The sequence below is a fragment of the Carcharodon carcharias genome, chromosome 3, assembly GCF_017639515.1.
Source record: "Carcharodon carcharias isolate sCarCar2 chromosome 3, sCarCar2.pri, whole genome shotgun sequence".
Taxonomy (NCBI): Eukaryota; Metazoa; Chordata; class Chondrichthyes; order Lamniformes; family Lamnidae; genus Carcharodon; species Carcharodon carcharias.
In genome coordinates, this window is record NC_054469.1 from 207,138,122 (window position 1) to 207,153,195 (window position 15,074).

A 15,074-nucleotide genomic window follows, 5' to 3' on the forward strand; every position below is an offset into this window, starting at 1 on the left:
AAGACATAGAAGGGTTCACTCCCTACTCTGCAATATTAGTAACAATTTTTTAATGCTCATTTATTTTTAAAAGTTTTAACACTTTTGTTAAAAGGTAAAGGATTTTTAAACAAATGTTTTTTGTTACTATTCACTAACTCTAAGGTTAAATGTGCAGACTGCACAGGATGAAAGCAACATGTATAGAGTGAAACCAAATACAGAGAAAGTTGCTCGATAGGATTTCAAACTATTTGTATGTTTAGTGAAGCATTGGAAACCCAGACTAAGAGGTTGAGAACTTGCTTATGCAAGGAAGAAATAAGTTAAAACATAGTCGAAGCATTCAAATAAATAACCAGCTTTTGGAGGAATATTTTGAAACTTGAGGACATTTGGAGTGAGGTGGATGGAAAAACTTGCAGAATGTACAAGAATTGAGAAATTACAAAATTCTGAACCAGACCAGAAGCCTTGTTGAATTAATTAAATTTTGTTAAATCTCTATCTTTTATACACATGCTGCAGACACGTTTGACACATCTCTGGCTATGAGTTATTAAACTTTGAATTGATGGAAAGCACTTTCAGTGAACAGCATGGCATCGCACAGAGCTCTTTGTAATTTGTTTCTTGCAAGTCATTTCAGTTTTTTGGGGGGTCTCTGCCCTAACTCCACATGACTTTTAATCTCTCTGCCCGATGGCGTGCTGCCAAATGTTGTGACAGTCGTGTTGCAGGGGGGCTGCTCCATGGTTTTCTTTAGTTGAACATAGCTCCAATGCAGCTGGTCTACTTCTGCTTTGTGTCGGTCTCGTGTTGCATTCAGCTCCCTCAGCAAGTGTTCGTTAGTGCACACCAGTGCCCTGAAATTAAGACAGCAATTGGTGCCTTTACTTTGTTTTAATACAAAAAACAAATCCAGGGTATTGACAATCAATAGTTCAAATGCTGGAAACAATACTGAACTCTCCACTATTTTAACACACATATTTATAATAGCTATGTACATTTTTTTTGGTTTGCCACAAAGATCAGTAGCAGGATACTAAGAAATGCGCACCCACAATTACTGCACAGAATTTAAGTCTCAAAATAACTTGAACTGAAAAGTTGGCTGCAGAAGAGTAAAACAAAGAATATGTAGGACACCACTTCACACTACCATTTACAGTGTGATTGTGTATTAATATTGTGTCAGGTTGCTTGGAGACAGCTAAACAATAACAGATTTTTATAATTCTGTAGAACCCAGTATGCAATCCCAATACCAGCAAATTCCTTGCAATGCAAGGACATGTGCAAAAAGTTACCAAGCCCCTGATTTAGTCCTTACATAGTAAATAATGGTGCAGTCCTACTTGTTATACAAACTTGAATATACCTCATTTTATCGAATCTGATTTACTGTATTGGCTTTAACAAACTTTCGCTGTTTATCCAATATAATTTAAACATCCACTCTTAGCTTACATGAGTTCAATCTAGTTTAACAACTATATTGAGCAATTTTCCTCCGCATTTAGGGTAAACAAAAATTATGTAACATACTGCTTTTGTTTTTGTTTTGGATTTCCAGCATCCGCAGTTCTTTGCTTTTATGTAACATACTACTTGATCTGCAGGCAAAAAAGAATGCTTTTCTATCTGAAAGTATTTCTTTGCTTTCTTCCCCCTCAACCTTTTTCTATTTCTCTCTTTTGCTTTGCCTTCTACTTCTTTCCCCTTCCTATATGACTCACACGCATCTCACCATGGTCTCTCTCATTTTGGCTCATCTACACATTCTTGCTGGATCTCATTTCCAGTTTCCTCCTTCTCCTACACATCTCCTAATATCTCTGCCTCTTTGCTGGTGTACTCAATTTCTACCTCCAAATTTCAAGCCAAATTGCTTAAAGTAGGACCCACAATATTTTGGAAGTGGGTGCTCGCATTAGGAGGAAGGAGGTGGTGCGGTGGAAGATGTTGCAACATGTGCAGGTGACAAAGAAACTTGGAAGTGAAAATCAGCCAAGGTTGTGGGGGAAGAAAGTAGGCTGTTGCTGTCTTGAGTTGGAGCAAATGGAAGGAAGCACAGGGTAGAATAAGGTGGAGGAAGGATGCTGGGGCTTGGGAACATGGTGGGTAGGACTTGTGAGTTTTTGGGAGGAGGTACACTCTCAAAATGGTACTTGTGGGTTGAGATATGTGAATGCTACAGGTGCTAGACAATTGGGGCATGAGACGGGGGCGGGAGGGAGGTGCGTGTCGAATAGCCTATACATACACGCACAAAATCAAAAATTGAATACATTCATCACCATTGCGTTTATATCATATGTGCTGAATGCAGGCATGCACCAGATTAGTGAGGATTTATTCAAATCTATCCTAACTTTATTCTTTTTCAATTATTTTTGATTGAAAAAAAGAATATGTATTAATCTAAGTTACTCTAGGCCATATCTGTTTGCCATTAACACTGTTCATTAAGCAGCCAGGCATGGCTAGAAGGTGCAGAGTAAGAAGAAAGGCTTGCATTTATGTAGAACCTTTAACAACCTCAATGTCACAAGCCAGAATTTGTGTTTTTTATTATTGTCTGTGATCAGTGTTTTAATGTGTGAGGTTAGTGTGTTTTCTTACCCTCAAAATGGTTTGTCCCAACTTAAGTAATTCAAGCAGCAAGCTTTTGTGAATTTAAAAATGAAGATGATTTATTATCTCACATTTGCTGCAGAGGTTTAAAACATGAAACCTCTCTCACACACAAAATATTGGATATAGGTGAAGAAAAAACAATTTGATTATAATCTGGAATTATTTCAGCCTCTTTCATAACATGCCTGTACTTTCTTAGATGAATTGATGCTTTAGCTGGAGTTCAGGTCTTGTAAAAGCAAAGGAATTTCAGTAAGCTGCAAGGTTTCTTGCAGTTGAATTGCAAGGAGGTTGGCTCTCAGGTGAACTTGAAGTTGGAACAGGTTGGGGGGAGAGTCCCCCTAATTTCAAGGTATAATCTTGGCTGTGTAGTTGTCTTGCAGCTGGTTCAATGGCTTAGCTGTGTTTCTGATGGAATCTCTCTTAGAACAGCTTCTGCTGTTATATTTTAAAATCAGGTAACAAACATGACTGCTTTACCCATATGACTTGTCACAAGTCAAAAGTCCTTTTCTAAATAAGGTGCTGTGTTAGACCAGTAAACATCTCGTGTTATGGCTTTGCACACTGAGAATTTCAGATAGCCAAGATTCTTTGTGTTTGGGATGAGTGGCCATCATAATACAGTGAAAGGTTGATGAGATCAATTTCATATTCATCTAACACCCATTGAGTTTTTATTGTTGTTATTGTCCATGTGGAAGCAGAAATACAAATTGGCTGATATGGTATTGTTTTGTTTGTTGACAGCGCATCCTTAACAAAGGGATGTGTGAATTTCACAGGTGGCTGTGCTTGACCATATTTTAATTAGGTATTTGCTAGAGTTTCAGGGTTGTCTGGAGCTAAATACTGCCAAATCATGTCATATGGTACAGTCATCATAAACAGCTTTTAGTGTCCACTCTTAAAAATATAGCTTTAAAGTTTGTAACATCTTCATGCCTGCATAGGGCATGACATGCCTCCCTCCCATAGGAAAAAATGGAATTCTATCATTTTTTAAAATGGTTTCCTTGCGAAGCAAAAGAAAAATGTACATATTTACTTCTTCATGCATACTTGGACTTTCACACACAGTAATCTGATACTGCTACAGTTTCTCTCACACACTTCGTTTTCTTACAAATCTTAGTTACGTTCTATCAGGTGAGGGTTTATTAATATTGATTCTACTAGACATACGAGTCTCAAAGCAGTTAACAGTTGCTGGCTCCTAGGGAGCAGTAAGGTCTCACCAGGCTGTGCTTTGTTTGGAAGCTTGTAATATGTAAATTATTCTGATTGCTTTGCTGTGAGGCCTGCAAAAGCTCAACTCTTTCACGGCTGCTTCCAAAAATCATAAATATAATAAATGACGTTCTAGATCACTGACGGGTCATATTTCTAGGATGATCATGTGAAGTGTGTTGTTTTTAGACCCCCTGTGAGGTGACAGGGTTCTCCCTCAGCACCTTATTGTCAGATGCCTGAGAATTTGAACTGCTTGGCGCTGGTGGATTTAAATGTCGAACCTGATCCTGTAACAGCGCTGTGATTAATTCCGTGTTAGCTGTAATTGCACATCCCTTGCAACTTTCCCAAGTGCGGATAAGAAGCATTGGCTTCTCCATTTCTGTTACTTCGGGGATCAGCTGCTCCACAATTTGCCCCATATCCTTTAGGATACTACTGCCCACAGGTGGCTGGACAGCCTCTGCTGCACTACCCTGTGGCTCTTCAACCAGATGAGGTGTCTCCCTCACTGTCTGTCTGCTGGTTTGGGAACTTTCTATGTCCCTATTTAAATGCGGAAAGAAGCAGACCTCTCCTTTAGCTTTCATTCTTTTCAAAATTCAATAGACCTTTCCTTGGCCTCGTTGAACTCTACTGGCCTGGCTTTGGACTCTAAAGTTTATGGGTTCCATAAAGGGACCCCTTTTATCTCTTAAGGCTCTCTCCTGGCCTCCAGAAAGTTCTATGGCTTTCCTTCTAGTTCCCTCATCCCTACTGGTTCTATTTCCCCCTGTAGAATGCTAGGGTCTTCTTCAGCTTTCTGCAGCTGAATAGCATTTTTCTGGTTCCCTCCTGTGCTCCCAGTCCCCGTGGACTGTATTTGACTCCATGGGCACAGAACCTGCTTCCCCACCAAGTCATTTTCCAACAACAGGTCTATTCCCTCTAGAACCCTGTCATTAACCCCGTGATCCACTTATTCTGTAGGTGAACTTTTTTTTTACAAGGGGAACCTCTAACATGTGCTAGTAAGCCCCTTTACTAGCACTGTGATGTTTGTCTAGCTTTCGGGTGGCAAGTCAGCAAACTTCGCTGCAAGAAATGTTTTAAAACATCCTGTATCTCGGAAAATAGTTATTTATTTTCTGGGAACTAGTGATGCAAAAGGAATCATTATCCCTTTTTATAAGAAGCTTTGGTAGGAATTTTAGTCCTACTCCCATCACATTTGAGTCCAGACTTTTAAGGCTATTAGCATGGTTCTAACCACAGCATCCCTCCTCTCTCCCACCCCTTTGGTTTCTTGGTGAATCAACAGTCCTCTTTTATGTAGCCTGGCTTGCTACAATGGAAATAAGCAGTGTGGTCCTGCTGATTTACTTTCACAGAATCATAGAATTGTTACGGTGCAGAAGGAGGCCATTCGGCCCATTATATCTGCACTAGCTCTCTGAACATTTTAATTTAGTGCCACTCTCCTGCCTTTTCCCTGTAACCCTGCACATTGTTTAAATAGAACCCATCATCCAATGCCCTCTTGAAAGCCTCCACCACACTTGCAGGCAGTGCATTCCAAATCCTAACCGCTCGCTGTGTGAAAAAAAATTCTCACCTCGCATTTGCTTCTTTCGTAAAACACTTTAAAACTGTGCCCTCTGGTTCTCAATCCGTTTATGAGCGGGAACAGTTTCTCCCTATCTAATCTGTCCAGACCCTTCATGATTTTGAAAATTTCTATCAAGTCTCCTCTCAGCCTTCTCTTCTCCAAGAAAAACAGTCCCAACTTCTCCAATCTTTCATCATTACTGAAGTGTCTCATCCCTGGAACCATTCTCGTAAACCTCCTCTGCACTCTTTCCAATGCGTTCACATCCTTTCTATAGTGTGGCGCCCAGAACTGTACTCAATATGCCAGCTGAGGTCTAACCAGTGTCTTATATAAGTTCATCAAAACCTCACTACTCTTACAGTCTTTGCCCTTATTAATGAAGCCTAGAATACTATCTGCTTTAGAAACAGCTCTCTCTACCTGTCCTGTCACCTTTAATGACTTATGTACATAAGTCATGTCTCTCTGCTCCTGCATGCCCTATAGAATAGTATCCTTTGTTTTATACTGTCTCTCCATGTTCTTTGTACCAAAGTACATCATCTCACACTGAACTTCATCTGCCACCTATCTGCCCACTCCACCAATTTGTCAATGTCCTTTTGAAGTTCTACACTGTCCTCCTCAGAGTTTACAATTCTCCCAAGTTTTGTGTCATCCGCAAACTTTGAAATTGTCCCCTGCAGACCAGGATCTAGATCATTTATATGTATCAGGAAAAGCAAGGATCCCAATACCGACCCCTGGAGAACTCCATTACAAGCCTTCTTCCAGCCTGAAAAATATCCATTAACCATTACTCTCTGTTTCCTATCCCTCAACCAATTTTGTATCCACTGTCCCTTTTATTCCATGACCTATAACTTTCCTCACAAGTCTTATGTGGCACTGTATCGAACGACTTTTGGAAGTCCACATACACCATATCAATGGCCTTTCCCTCATCAACCATCTCTGTTACCTCTTCGAAAAACTCCAGCAAGTTAGTTAGACACAATTTTCCTTTAACAAATCCATGGTGACTCGTCCGAATCAATCCACATTTTTCCATGTGGCTATTAATTCTTTCCCGAATAATTGTTTCTAGAAGTTTCCCCACCACCGAAATTAAACTGACTGGTCTGTAATTGCAGGGCAGATCTTTACAACCCTTTTTGAACAAGGACGTAATGTTTGCAAATCTTCAGCCCTCTAGCACCTCAACCAAATCCAGGGATCATTGAAAGATTATTGCCAGTGCCTCTGCAATTTCCACTCTCACTTCCTTCAATATTCTTGGATGCATCTCATCCGGTGCCGGTGCCTTATCAACTCTAAGTACCAACAGCTTAATCCAATACCTCCTCCTCATCAATTTTAAACTCTTCTAGAGAATGAGTTTCCTCCTCTATCACCATATACTGGGCAGCATCTACCTCGTAGGTAAAGACAGATGCAAAGTATTCATTTCACATCTCAGCCATGCCTCTATGTGTAAATTCCTTTTTGATTCATAATCGGCCCTACTCCTCCTTAAAGCAGCCTTTTATTTTTGATATGCTTATAGAATACTTTGGGATTTCCTTTTATGTTAGCTGCCAGTCTTTTTTCATAATCGCTCTTTGCTTCTCATATTTTCTTTTTCGCATCCCTTCTGAACCTTCTGTATTCAGCTTGGTTCTTAATTGTATTTGCTACCTGATGCTTGTCGTAGGCACACTTTTTCTTCTTTAACTTAATTTCTATCTCCTTTGTCATTCAGGGAGCTCTGAATTTGTTTGTTCTACCCTTTCCTTTTGAGGAAATATACCTTGACTGTGCCCAAACCATCTCCTCTTTGAAGGTAGCCCATTGTTCAGCTACAGTTTTTCCCGCCAACCTTTGGTTCCAGTCTATCCTGCCCAGCTCTGTTCTTGCCCATTCTTGAAGTCCGCTCTGTGCCAATTCATTATTCTTACTCTGGATTGACAATATCCTTTTCCACCGTCATCCTAAACGTTATGATACGATGATCACTGTCCCCTAAATGTTCCCCCACTGTCACTTGATCTACTTGGCCCACCTCATTCCCAAAAACCAGCTCCAACAGTGCCTCCTTTCTTGTTGGACTGGACACATACTGCTGTAGGAAATCCTCCTGAACACAATCCAGGAACGCTTGTCCCTCACTGCCCTTACACTACCACTATCCCAGTCAAAATATGGGTAATTAAAGCCTCCCATTATAAGTACTCTACGATATTTACATCGCTCTGTAATTTTCTTGCGGATTTGATCCTCTATATCCTTCCCACTAGCTGGTGGTCTATATATTACACCAAGTAATGTAATTGCACCCTTCTTATTCCTTAGCTCGAGCCAAATCGATTCTGTCCTTGAATCCTCTGACACATCCTTTCTCTAGTACTACAATACTCTCCTCAATCAAAAACGCCACTCCTCCTCCTTTTTCCCTTTTTCTATCTTTTCTGAACACTTTGTAACCAGGAATATTTAGAACTCAGATCTGCCCTTCCTGAAGCCAGTTTTCCATTATCGCCAGAACATCATAATTCCACAAGGCAATCTGTGCCTGTAACTCCCCAAATTTATTAACTCTACTCGGTACATTAAGTCAAGGTTACTCTGCTTGCTCCCTTACTCCGACTCCATCTATTAACTCACTATTCTCTATTTTAGTGCTCTTTGCCTCTCCCAACATTCCATGCAACCTGGTATTACTTTCTAACATTCTCTCCTGGTTTCCACACCCCTGCTGAGTTATTATAAACCCTCCCCAACAGCGCTAGCAAAACCCCCCACAAGGAACTCAGTCCCAGCTCTGTTCAGATGCAACACATCCAGCTTGTACAGATGCCATCTCCTCCACAGCCAGTCCCAGTGTCCCAGGAATCTAAAGCCCTCCCTCCTGCACTACCTTTCCAGCCATGTATTCATCTGTCTTATCTTCCTATTTCTGTATGCACTTGCACATGGCACTGGGAGTAATCCAGAGATTACAACTTTAGAGGTCCTGCTTGCTAATTTTCTACCTAGCTCCCTAAATTCCAATTGCAGGACCACATCCTTTGTCATTAGTACCAATGTGGACCACGGCCTCTGGCTGTTTGCTCTCCCCCACAAGAATGTCCTGCAGCTGTTCAGTGACATCCTTGAACCCAGCACCAGGGAGGCAACAAACCATCCTAGAGTCACATTGACAGTCACAAAAATGCCTGTCCGCTCCCCTAACTAAAGAATTCCATATCAGTACTGCCCTTCCGCTCTTCTTCCTCTCCTCCTGTGCAGCTGGACCACCTGTGGTGCCACGGGCTTGGCTCTTGCTGCACTCCCCCAAGTGTCCATTGCCCTTACCAATATCCAGAATGGAAAACCGGTTAGTCAGCGGGACCTCTGGGGACTTCTGCACTACCTTCATATTCTTTCTTTTTAATGTTGGAGTTTCTTTACTCTCCTTTCCTTTGGAGTCTATTTCTATTCCCTCTACTTCTTTTTTATCTCTCCCTTGCCGATAATAAGAGTTACTAGTCCAAAATTTGCTTTAGTTAAATTTATGGGTTAGATTGTAGTCATCAGCCATAGCTGTCCACAAGTACTTTACAACCAAAGAAGTACGTTTTGTGGTACTGCCATTATTATAATGTAGGAAAAACAGCAGCCAATTTGTGCACAGCAAGCTCCCACAAACAGCAACGAGGTAATAATTAGGTAGTCTATTTGAGATGTGGGTTGAGGGATAAATATTGGCCCGGACACTGGGGAGAGCTCCCTTTCTCTTCTTTCCAATTAGCATGGATCTTATGCATCCATCCACGAGGGGTCATTTTAGTGTCTCATTGGAAAGACAGACCTGATCTGTTTGGCTCCTTGCTCCAACCTAAGGTCTCATTATAGTTCTTTATTACTTCCTTTCTGCTTACATACAGCAAGGTTAACTTTTCAAAGAACTGTACTTCTAAATTCTACAGTGGGTAATGAGTGGAGCAGTTTTATTATATTTACCTTGGCAACATATGTTTTGTCCAAAGTTTGTGCCTGTTACTATTAATATCTGGCTGACTGCCTGCAATGGTCTCGTGAGGAAAAGCAGCACCTTGTGCAGGTCTAAATCGTGCAGATCAGTACAGTCCCAGGTAAAAGCTCAGGGAGCTCAGCTGTGATATTATAACATGCTTCAGCAACTTTGGGTTAGGGAGAAGAGGGGGGGATAAAAAAAATCAACCAAGGTTTAAAAGACAATGTGTTTTACTTGAAACCAGTGTAAAGCCAAAAGGGGCCTCATAAAGGTATACAAAAGAATAAAAGGGCTACTGACATATTAATTCAGGTTGACAGATTGGGGAGGATCAAAGGGCATATATTTTAAACCACACATGAGAAAGACTTGCATTTATATAGTGCGTTTCATGACCAGAGGATATTCCAGTCATTTACAAGCAATGAAGTACTTTAGAAATGTAGTCACTGTTGTAAATGTATGAAACCCTGCAGCCAATGAGCTTCCAGCAAGCTCCCACAAACAGCAATGTGATAATGAGTAGATCATGTGTTTTTGTGATGTTGATTGATGGACAAGTATTGGCTAGGACACCAGAGATAATCCCCCTGTACCTTTTCCAAATAGTGCCATGGTATCTTTTACATTCACCTGACAAGGTAGACAGGACCTTGGTATAATGTCACATCTGAAAGGTGGCACCTTTGGTAATGCAGCACTCCTTCAGCACTGCACTGGAGTGACAGCCTAGATTTTTTGTACACAGGGGAAGGATTCCCTCAGCTTCGCAAAGATGACATGTGACCTACATATTGATAGCAATGCCCTGTCTATGCTCCTTCGACAATGCAAGCTTATTTATGAACCTGCCGCTAAAGGAAGCTATCGACATTAGTGCCGTTACGCTATATCACGACAAGCTAAATGCACCTCCATTTTCTGAACGTATTCATTGAACTTATGAACTTAGCAACTCGCGCAGTTGAGTTCAATTTTAATGACACCATGTATGCCCAAATAGATGGTGTAGCCAAAGGATCCAATCTGGATCCAGTGCTCAATAACATTTTTGTCGGTTTCCACGAGAAACATGTTTTTGATGGAGTGAGCCCTAACGTCCTGCCCCATGCATACAGTATTTACAAAACATGGATGATACATTTGCAATCTTTGAATCCACAGCTGCATGTAAGGATTACAGACCTTAATGCACTCCATTCCATGCTCAAATTCACTTTGAGATGTGCACACTTTCCTTGACATGCTCGTTGAGAAATCCGCTGATGGGTTCTCCACTACGGTGTATCACAAGCTTCACCAATATACATGTTGTGGTCCATAAAGCTCTAAATTGTATCAGATTAGCCTGATCAGCAATCTTGTAAATGGAGCCCTAGCCATTTGCTCACCTTGCAAGCTTGATGCAGAAATACAGCATAGAGCTATCCTGTGGGACGATGTCTATCCTGATCAGGTCATTGCTCACTGTGTATCTTGCAAACTTGCCACTTTCAGACCTGAAAAGTGCCCTGCCTACCTCAAATTACACAGGAAAGGCAAAGTATATCATAAATTTGAACAGCAGGTTAAGTTAAGGAAGCTATTTCACACTGTTACTAATGCAGTGGCTACATGTGTGGTATTTTCCACTAACAGGATGTTGCCATTGCTCCAAAAAGACCTTCTGTCTGCCACACATTTGAGCAACGTCGTGTATGAATTTTAGTGCTGGTATGATGCCAGGTACATAGGCTGTACGTCCCAGCGATTGCCTTATTGGATCAAACAGCATGTTCCTTCGGCAATTTATAATATTCAAGGCCATACTCAACCAGCCACACTTGCAAAACCCAAAACAAAAAGTGTCTAGTTACGGTGTGATTCCATGATTGGACAACACTGGCTAAGAACCCTGAATGCGCTTATAGCTACAGTAAGAACCAAATTACATTAGTTTAGCTTGTAACGTGGCTCATTTATGTTTGTCATAATCAACATATATTCATATGCAGGGACCCTTCTCTGCAAACATAAGGAATATTTTCAAGCCCTGTGCCTTTTTTTGAGTTACCTAGGGACTTAGGGAGCCCACAGTTTCCTAATGCTTTCTCCATGGCTACACTTTGGCTAATTAGAGTGCACTTGCCAATCAATCTGCACTCTTTCCTCATGAGATATAAATTGTTGTGATCCTTTGAAATTTGGCATTCTTGAGTTTGTCCTGACGAGTGCAAGGCGAAAAGCTTCAGCAACATGTCTCTCTTTACAGCAACCTTCAAGTTCCGTACAACCAAGCGACTGTTTTATAGTAACATCACAATGATTGTCCGGAACAAAGCAGTGGGCTAGAATTAGATTGCTTGTATATTCTCCTGGGTAAGAAAGTAAGAATGGTTGCTGAAGGTGGGGTGGGTGTAAAAGAAATTATTGCTATTGTTTCTTTAGTACAATAATTAAAGGAAATATGATCAGAATTAAACAAAAACAGGTCAATGAGAAAATGGTTGTTTTCATAGCAAAAGTTTCCATAAATTATCATAATCAGGTTGCTGTTACACACACAACTCCTAGTATTAATCATATATATATAACCTACTACTGCTTAATTTCTTCAGGGTTTGGAATTGGCTTACCGCAAATGGTAATGAGTGAGCTGGCTCAAGTTTGTCCATCAATGGTATTATAAATATTAAGAGTCTTTAGCAATAGATTGTTGAGTCAGCATGCTGTAATGCATTCAGCATTCTTTGGAACTAACTCTCTCAGACACATAGAAAATCCTCTTGTAAAATGTTATGATAGAAGTCCTGAGTACTGCAAACCATTTGTTGAGACTTCATCACATTTGCTTGCTTAGTTCTGCACTTTTCAAAACCAATGCTATTCTTCGAACAATCATCAGGGGTACTACCACATGAATACCTCAACTTGTGTGTGCAAATACTTATAATTCAAAGGGAATTTGCTGTGTTCAGCACCTTCAGATTTGCAAATGCATTGCATGCCATTGATCAATTTACTGGTAAAGTGCTAATTTATATACTCCATTAACAATGCTAAATCTATTTTCAAAAGACTCAATGTGCTATCTGAAGATACATATGTACTATCGATTTGATTTTCCCTCGAAGACTAAGTTTTCAGTGCATGAACAGGTAACTGCAAGGGAAGCTATGTAATTATACAGCATTTGCTCTGAGAGGATCTTATGAACCTAGATTTCATTTTTCTAATCTACTATTTTTTGATATCTGTATTTTAAATATGTCTACCCACTGCATACTTGCTCTTAATTACTTTTTGAAATGCAATCACATTAACAAATGCAGCTGCCAAGTTACATTCAGCAAGATATCAAAACAGCAACTGAGATAGATGAGCAGTTTATTTGTTGTTGGCTGTGTTTACACAGAGAGGAATGGTAGCCAGGGCACCAGGAGAGCTCCCAGCTAACCTTTGACTATCCCACATGAATGTTTATACTCATCTGGATAGGCAGATGGGCCCTCAGATTAAAATCTCAGCATAAGGTTTTGCAGATCAGCGGAGTAGCCCAGCCATGACAGTAGGTGAAACACTAAAGGTTCACAAGCAATGAATTGAGGCCACGGGGAAAGCAAATAGAGTCATACGAAATAGGAGAAGTAGGCCATTCGGCCCCTCAAGCCTGCCGTTACCATCAGATCAGCCGTGATCTTATTAAATGGTGGAGCAGGCTTGAGGGACTGAATGGCCTACTCCTGCTCCTTGTTCGTATGTTCGCCATTCAATAGTACCATGGCTGATCTGTGTTTTGAATTCCACATTCCCATCTACACCCAATAACCTTTGACTCCCTTGCCTAACAAGAATCTAACTACCTCCCCCTTAAAAATATTCAATAACCCCGCCACCTCCACTGCCTTCTGAGGCAGTGAGTTCCAAAGTCTCTCAGCCCTCAGAAAAAATTTCTCCTCATCTCTGCTCTAAAAGGGTGACCCTGATTTTAAAACAGCACCCCCTAGTTCTGGAATCATCCTTTCCATGTCAAGACCGTTCAGGATCTTATTACTTCAATCTAGTCACTCCTCACTTTTCTAAACTCCAGTGGAAACAAGACCAGTCTGTCCAAATTTTTCTCATTAGATAACCCGCTCATTCCAGGTATTAATCTAGTAAACCTCCTCTGAACCACCGCCAATGAATTTACATCCTTCCCTAAATAAGGAGACCAAAACTGTGCACAGTATTCAAGATGTGCTCTCACCAGTGCTCTGTATAATTAAAGCATAACATCCTTACTTTCATGTTCAATTCCTCTCATAATAAAGGATAGTATTCCATTAGCCGCTTTAATTACTTGCTGTGCCTGCATACTAACTTTTTGTGACTCATTCACTAGAACCTCTAGATCCTTCTGCACCTATGAATTCTGCAGTTCTCTGTTTAATTAATATTTTGCTTTTTTATTCTTCCTGCCAAAGTGAAAGAGATCACACTTTCCCACATGATACTCCATCTGCCAGACTTTTTCTCACTCAACCTATCTATATCTATCTGCAACCTCCTTGTGTCCTCTTCACAACATACTAACATACTTCCCTACCCATCTTTATGTTATCTGCGAATTTCGCTCTCATGCCTTCACTCCCCTTATCTGTCACTGATGTAAAGTAAAATGTTGAAGCTCCAGCACAGACCCCAGCGAGACTCCACTAGTCACATTCTGTTAATCAGAAAAAGACACAGTTATGCATACTCTGTTTTCTGCTAGCCTGCCAATCTTCTATCTATGCTAATAAGTTACCCCCTACACCATGAGTTTTTATTTTCTGCAATATCTTTTGATGTGGCACTTTATCAAATGCCTTCTGGAAATCCAAGTACAGAAAGCCTACAGGCTCTCCTTTATCCACAGCACATGTTACTTCTTCAAAAGAACTTGAATAAATTGGTTAAACATGATTTCCCTTTCATAAAACCATGTTGACTCTTCCAGATTACCTTAAGTTCTACTATGTGCCCAGATATACCCTCCTTAACGATCGATTCTAACATCTTCTCCATGACAGACATCAGGCTAACTGGCCTATAGTTTCCTGTTTCCTTCTTCCCTCCCATCTTGAATAGAGGGGTTATATTTGTTAGTCAAGTGCTAGGCTAGTGCAATATCAAACAAGGAATATAATACTTAGTTTTGCAAGATCTTACTATAGTTGCATTTAGAGTATCATGAGAGCAAGCTCAACAAACAGCACCTTATCTTGAGATTCAACACTTTACAGCCTTCCAGCCTCAATAATGCGTTCAAGAACGTCTCCTGACAATGCAAGATGGCTATGCAACATGGCCACCTTTACCCATCTGTGCATACACAGAAAACCAATTATGCTGTGCATGGCTTTGATTAATGGCCATAGTCAGGGAAGCAGGAACAGTAGCAAGAAACACAATGTTGATTTATTGCTGAGTATTTGCATATAGCGTCCCAGGGTGACTAAAGCTGTACTTTGCCACATATGCATAGAGACAAGTCCAGCTCTCCAACCATCTCATATACTATGCCTTATTTTCCCTTTCAAACATTGAAGAAAAAGGAACTCTTAATGCAACTGGATTTTTTTTTGTTTTCATTTACGGGATGTGGGCGTTCCTGGTTAGGCCAGAATTTAT

General features: G+C 40.6%; 1 protein-coding gene across 2 annotated transcripts in view; it reads right to left on the reverse strand.

Annotated features, from left to right (window-relative positions):
• Nucleotides 1-488: 488 nt before the first annotated feature.
• Nucleotides 489-15,074, reverse strand: part of cep72 (centrosomal protein 72) — a 170,568-nt gene continuing 155,982 nt past the window's right edge. For both annotated transcript variants that reach the window (XM_041184602.1, XM_041184603.1), the window contains one exon: nt 489-845. In XM_041184602.1, the coding sequence (XP_041040536.1) occupies nt 620-845 (226 nt within the window). In that variant the 3' untranslated portion in view covers nt 489-619. The remainder of the gene's footprint in view (nt 846-15,074) is intronic.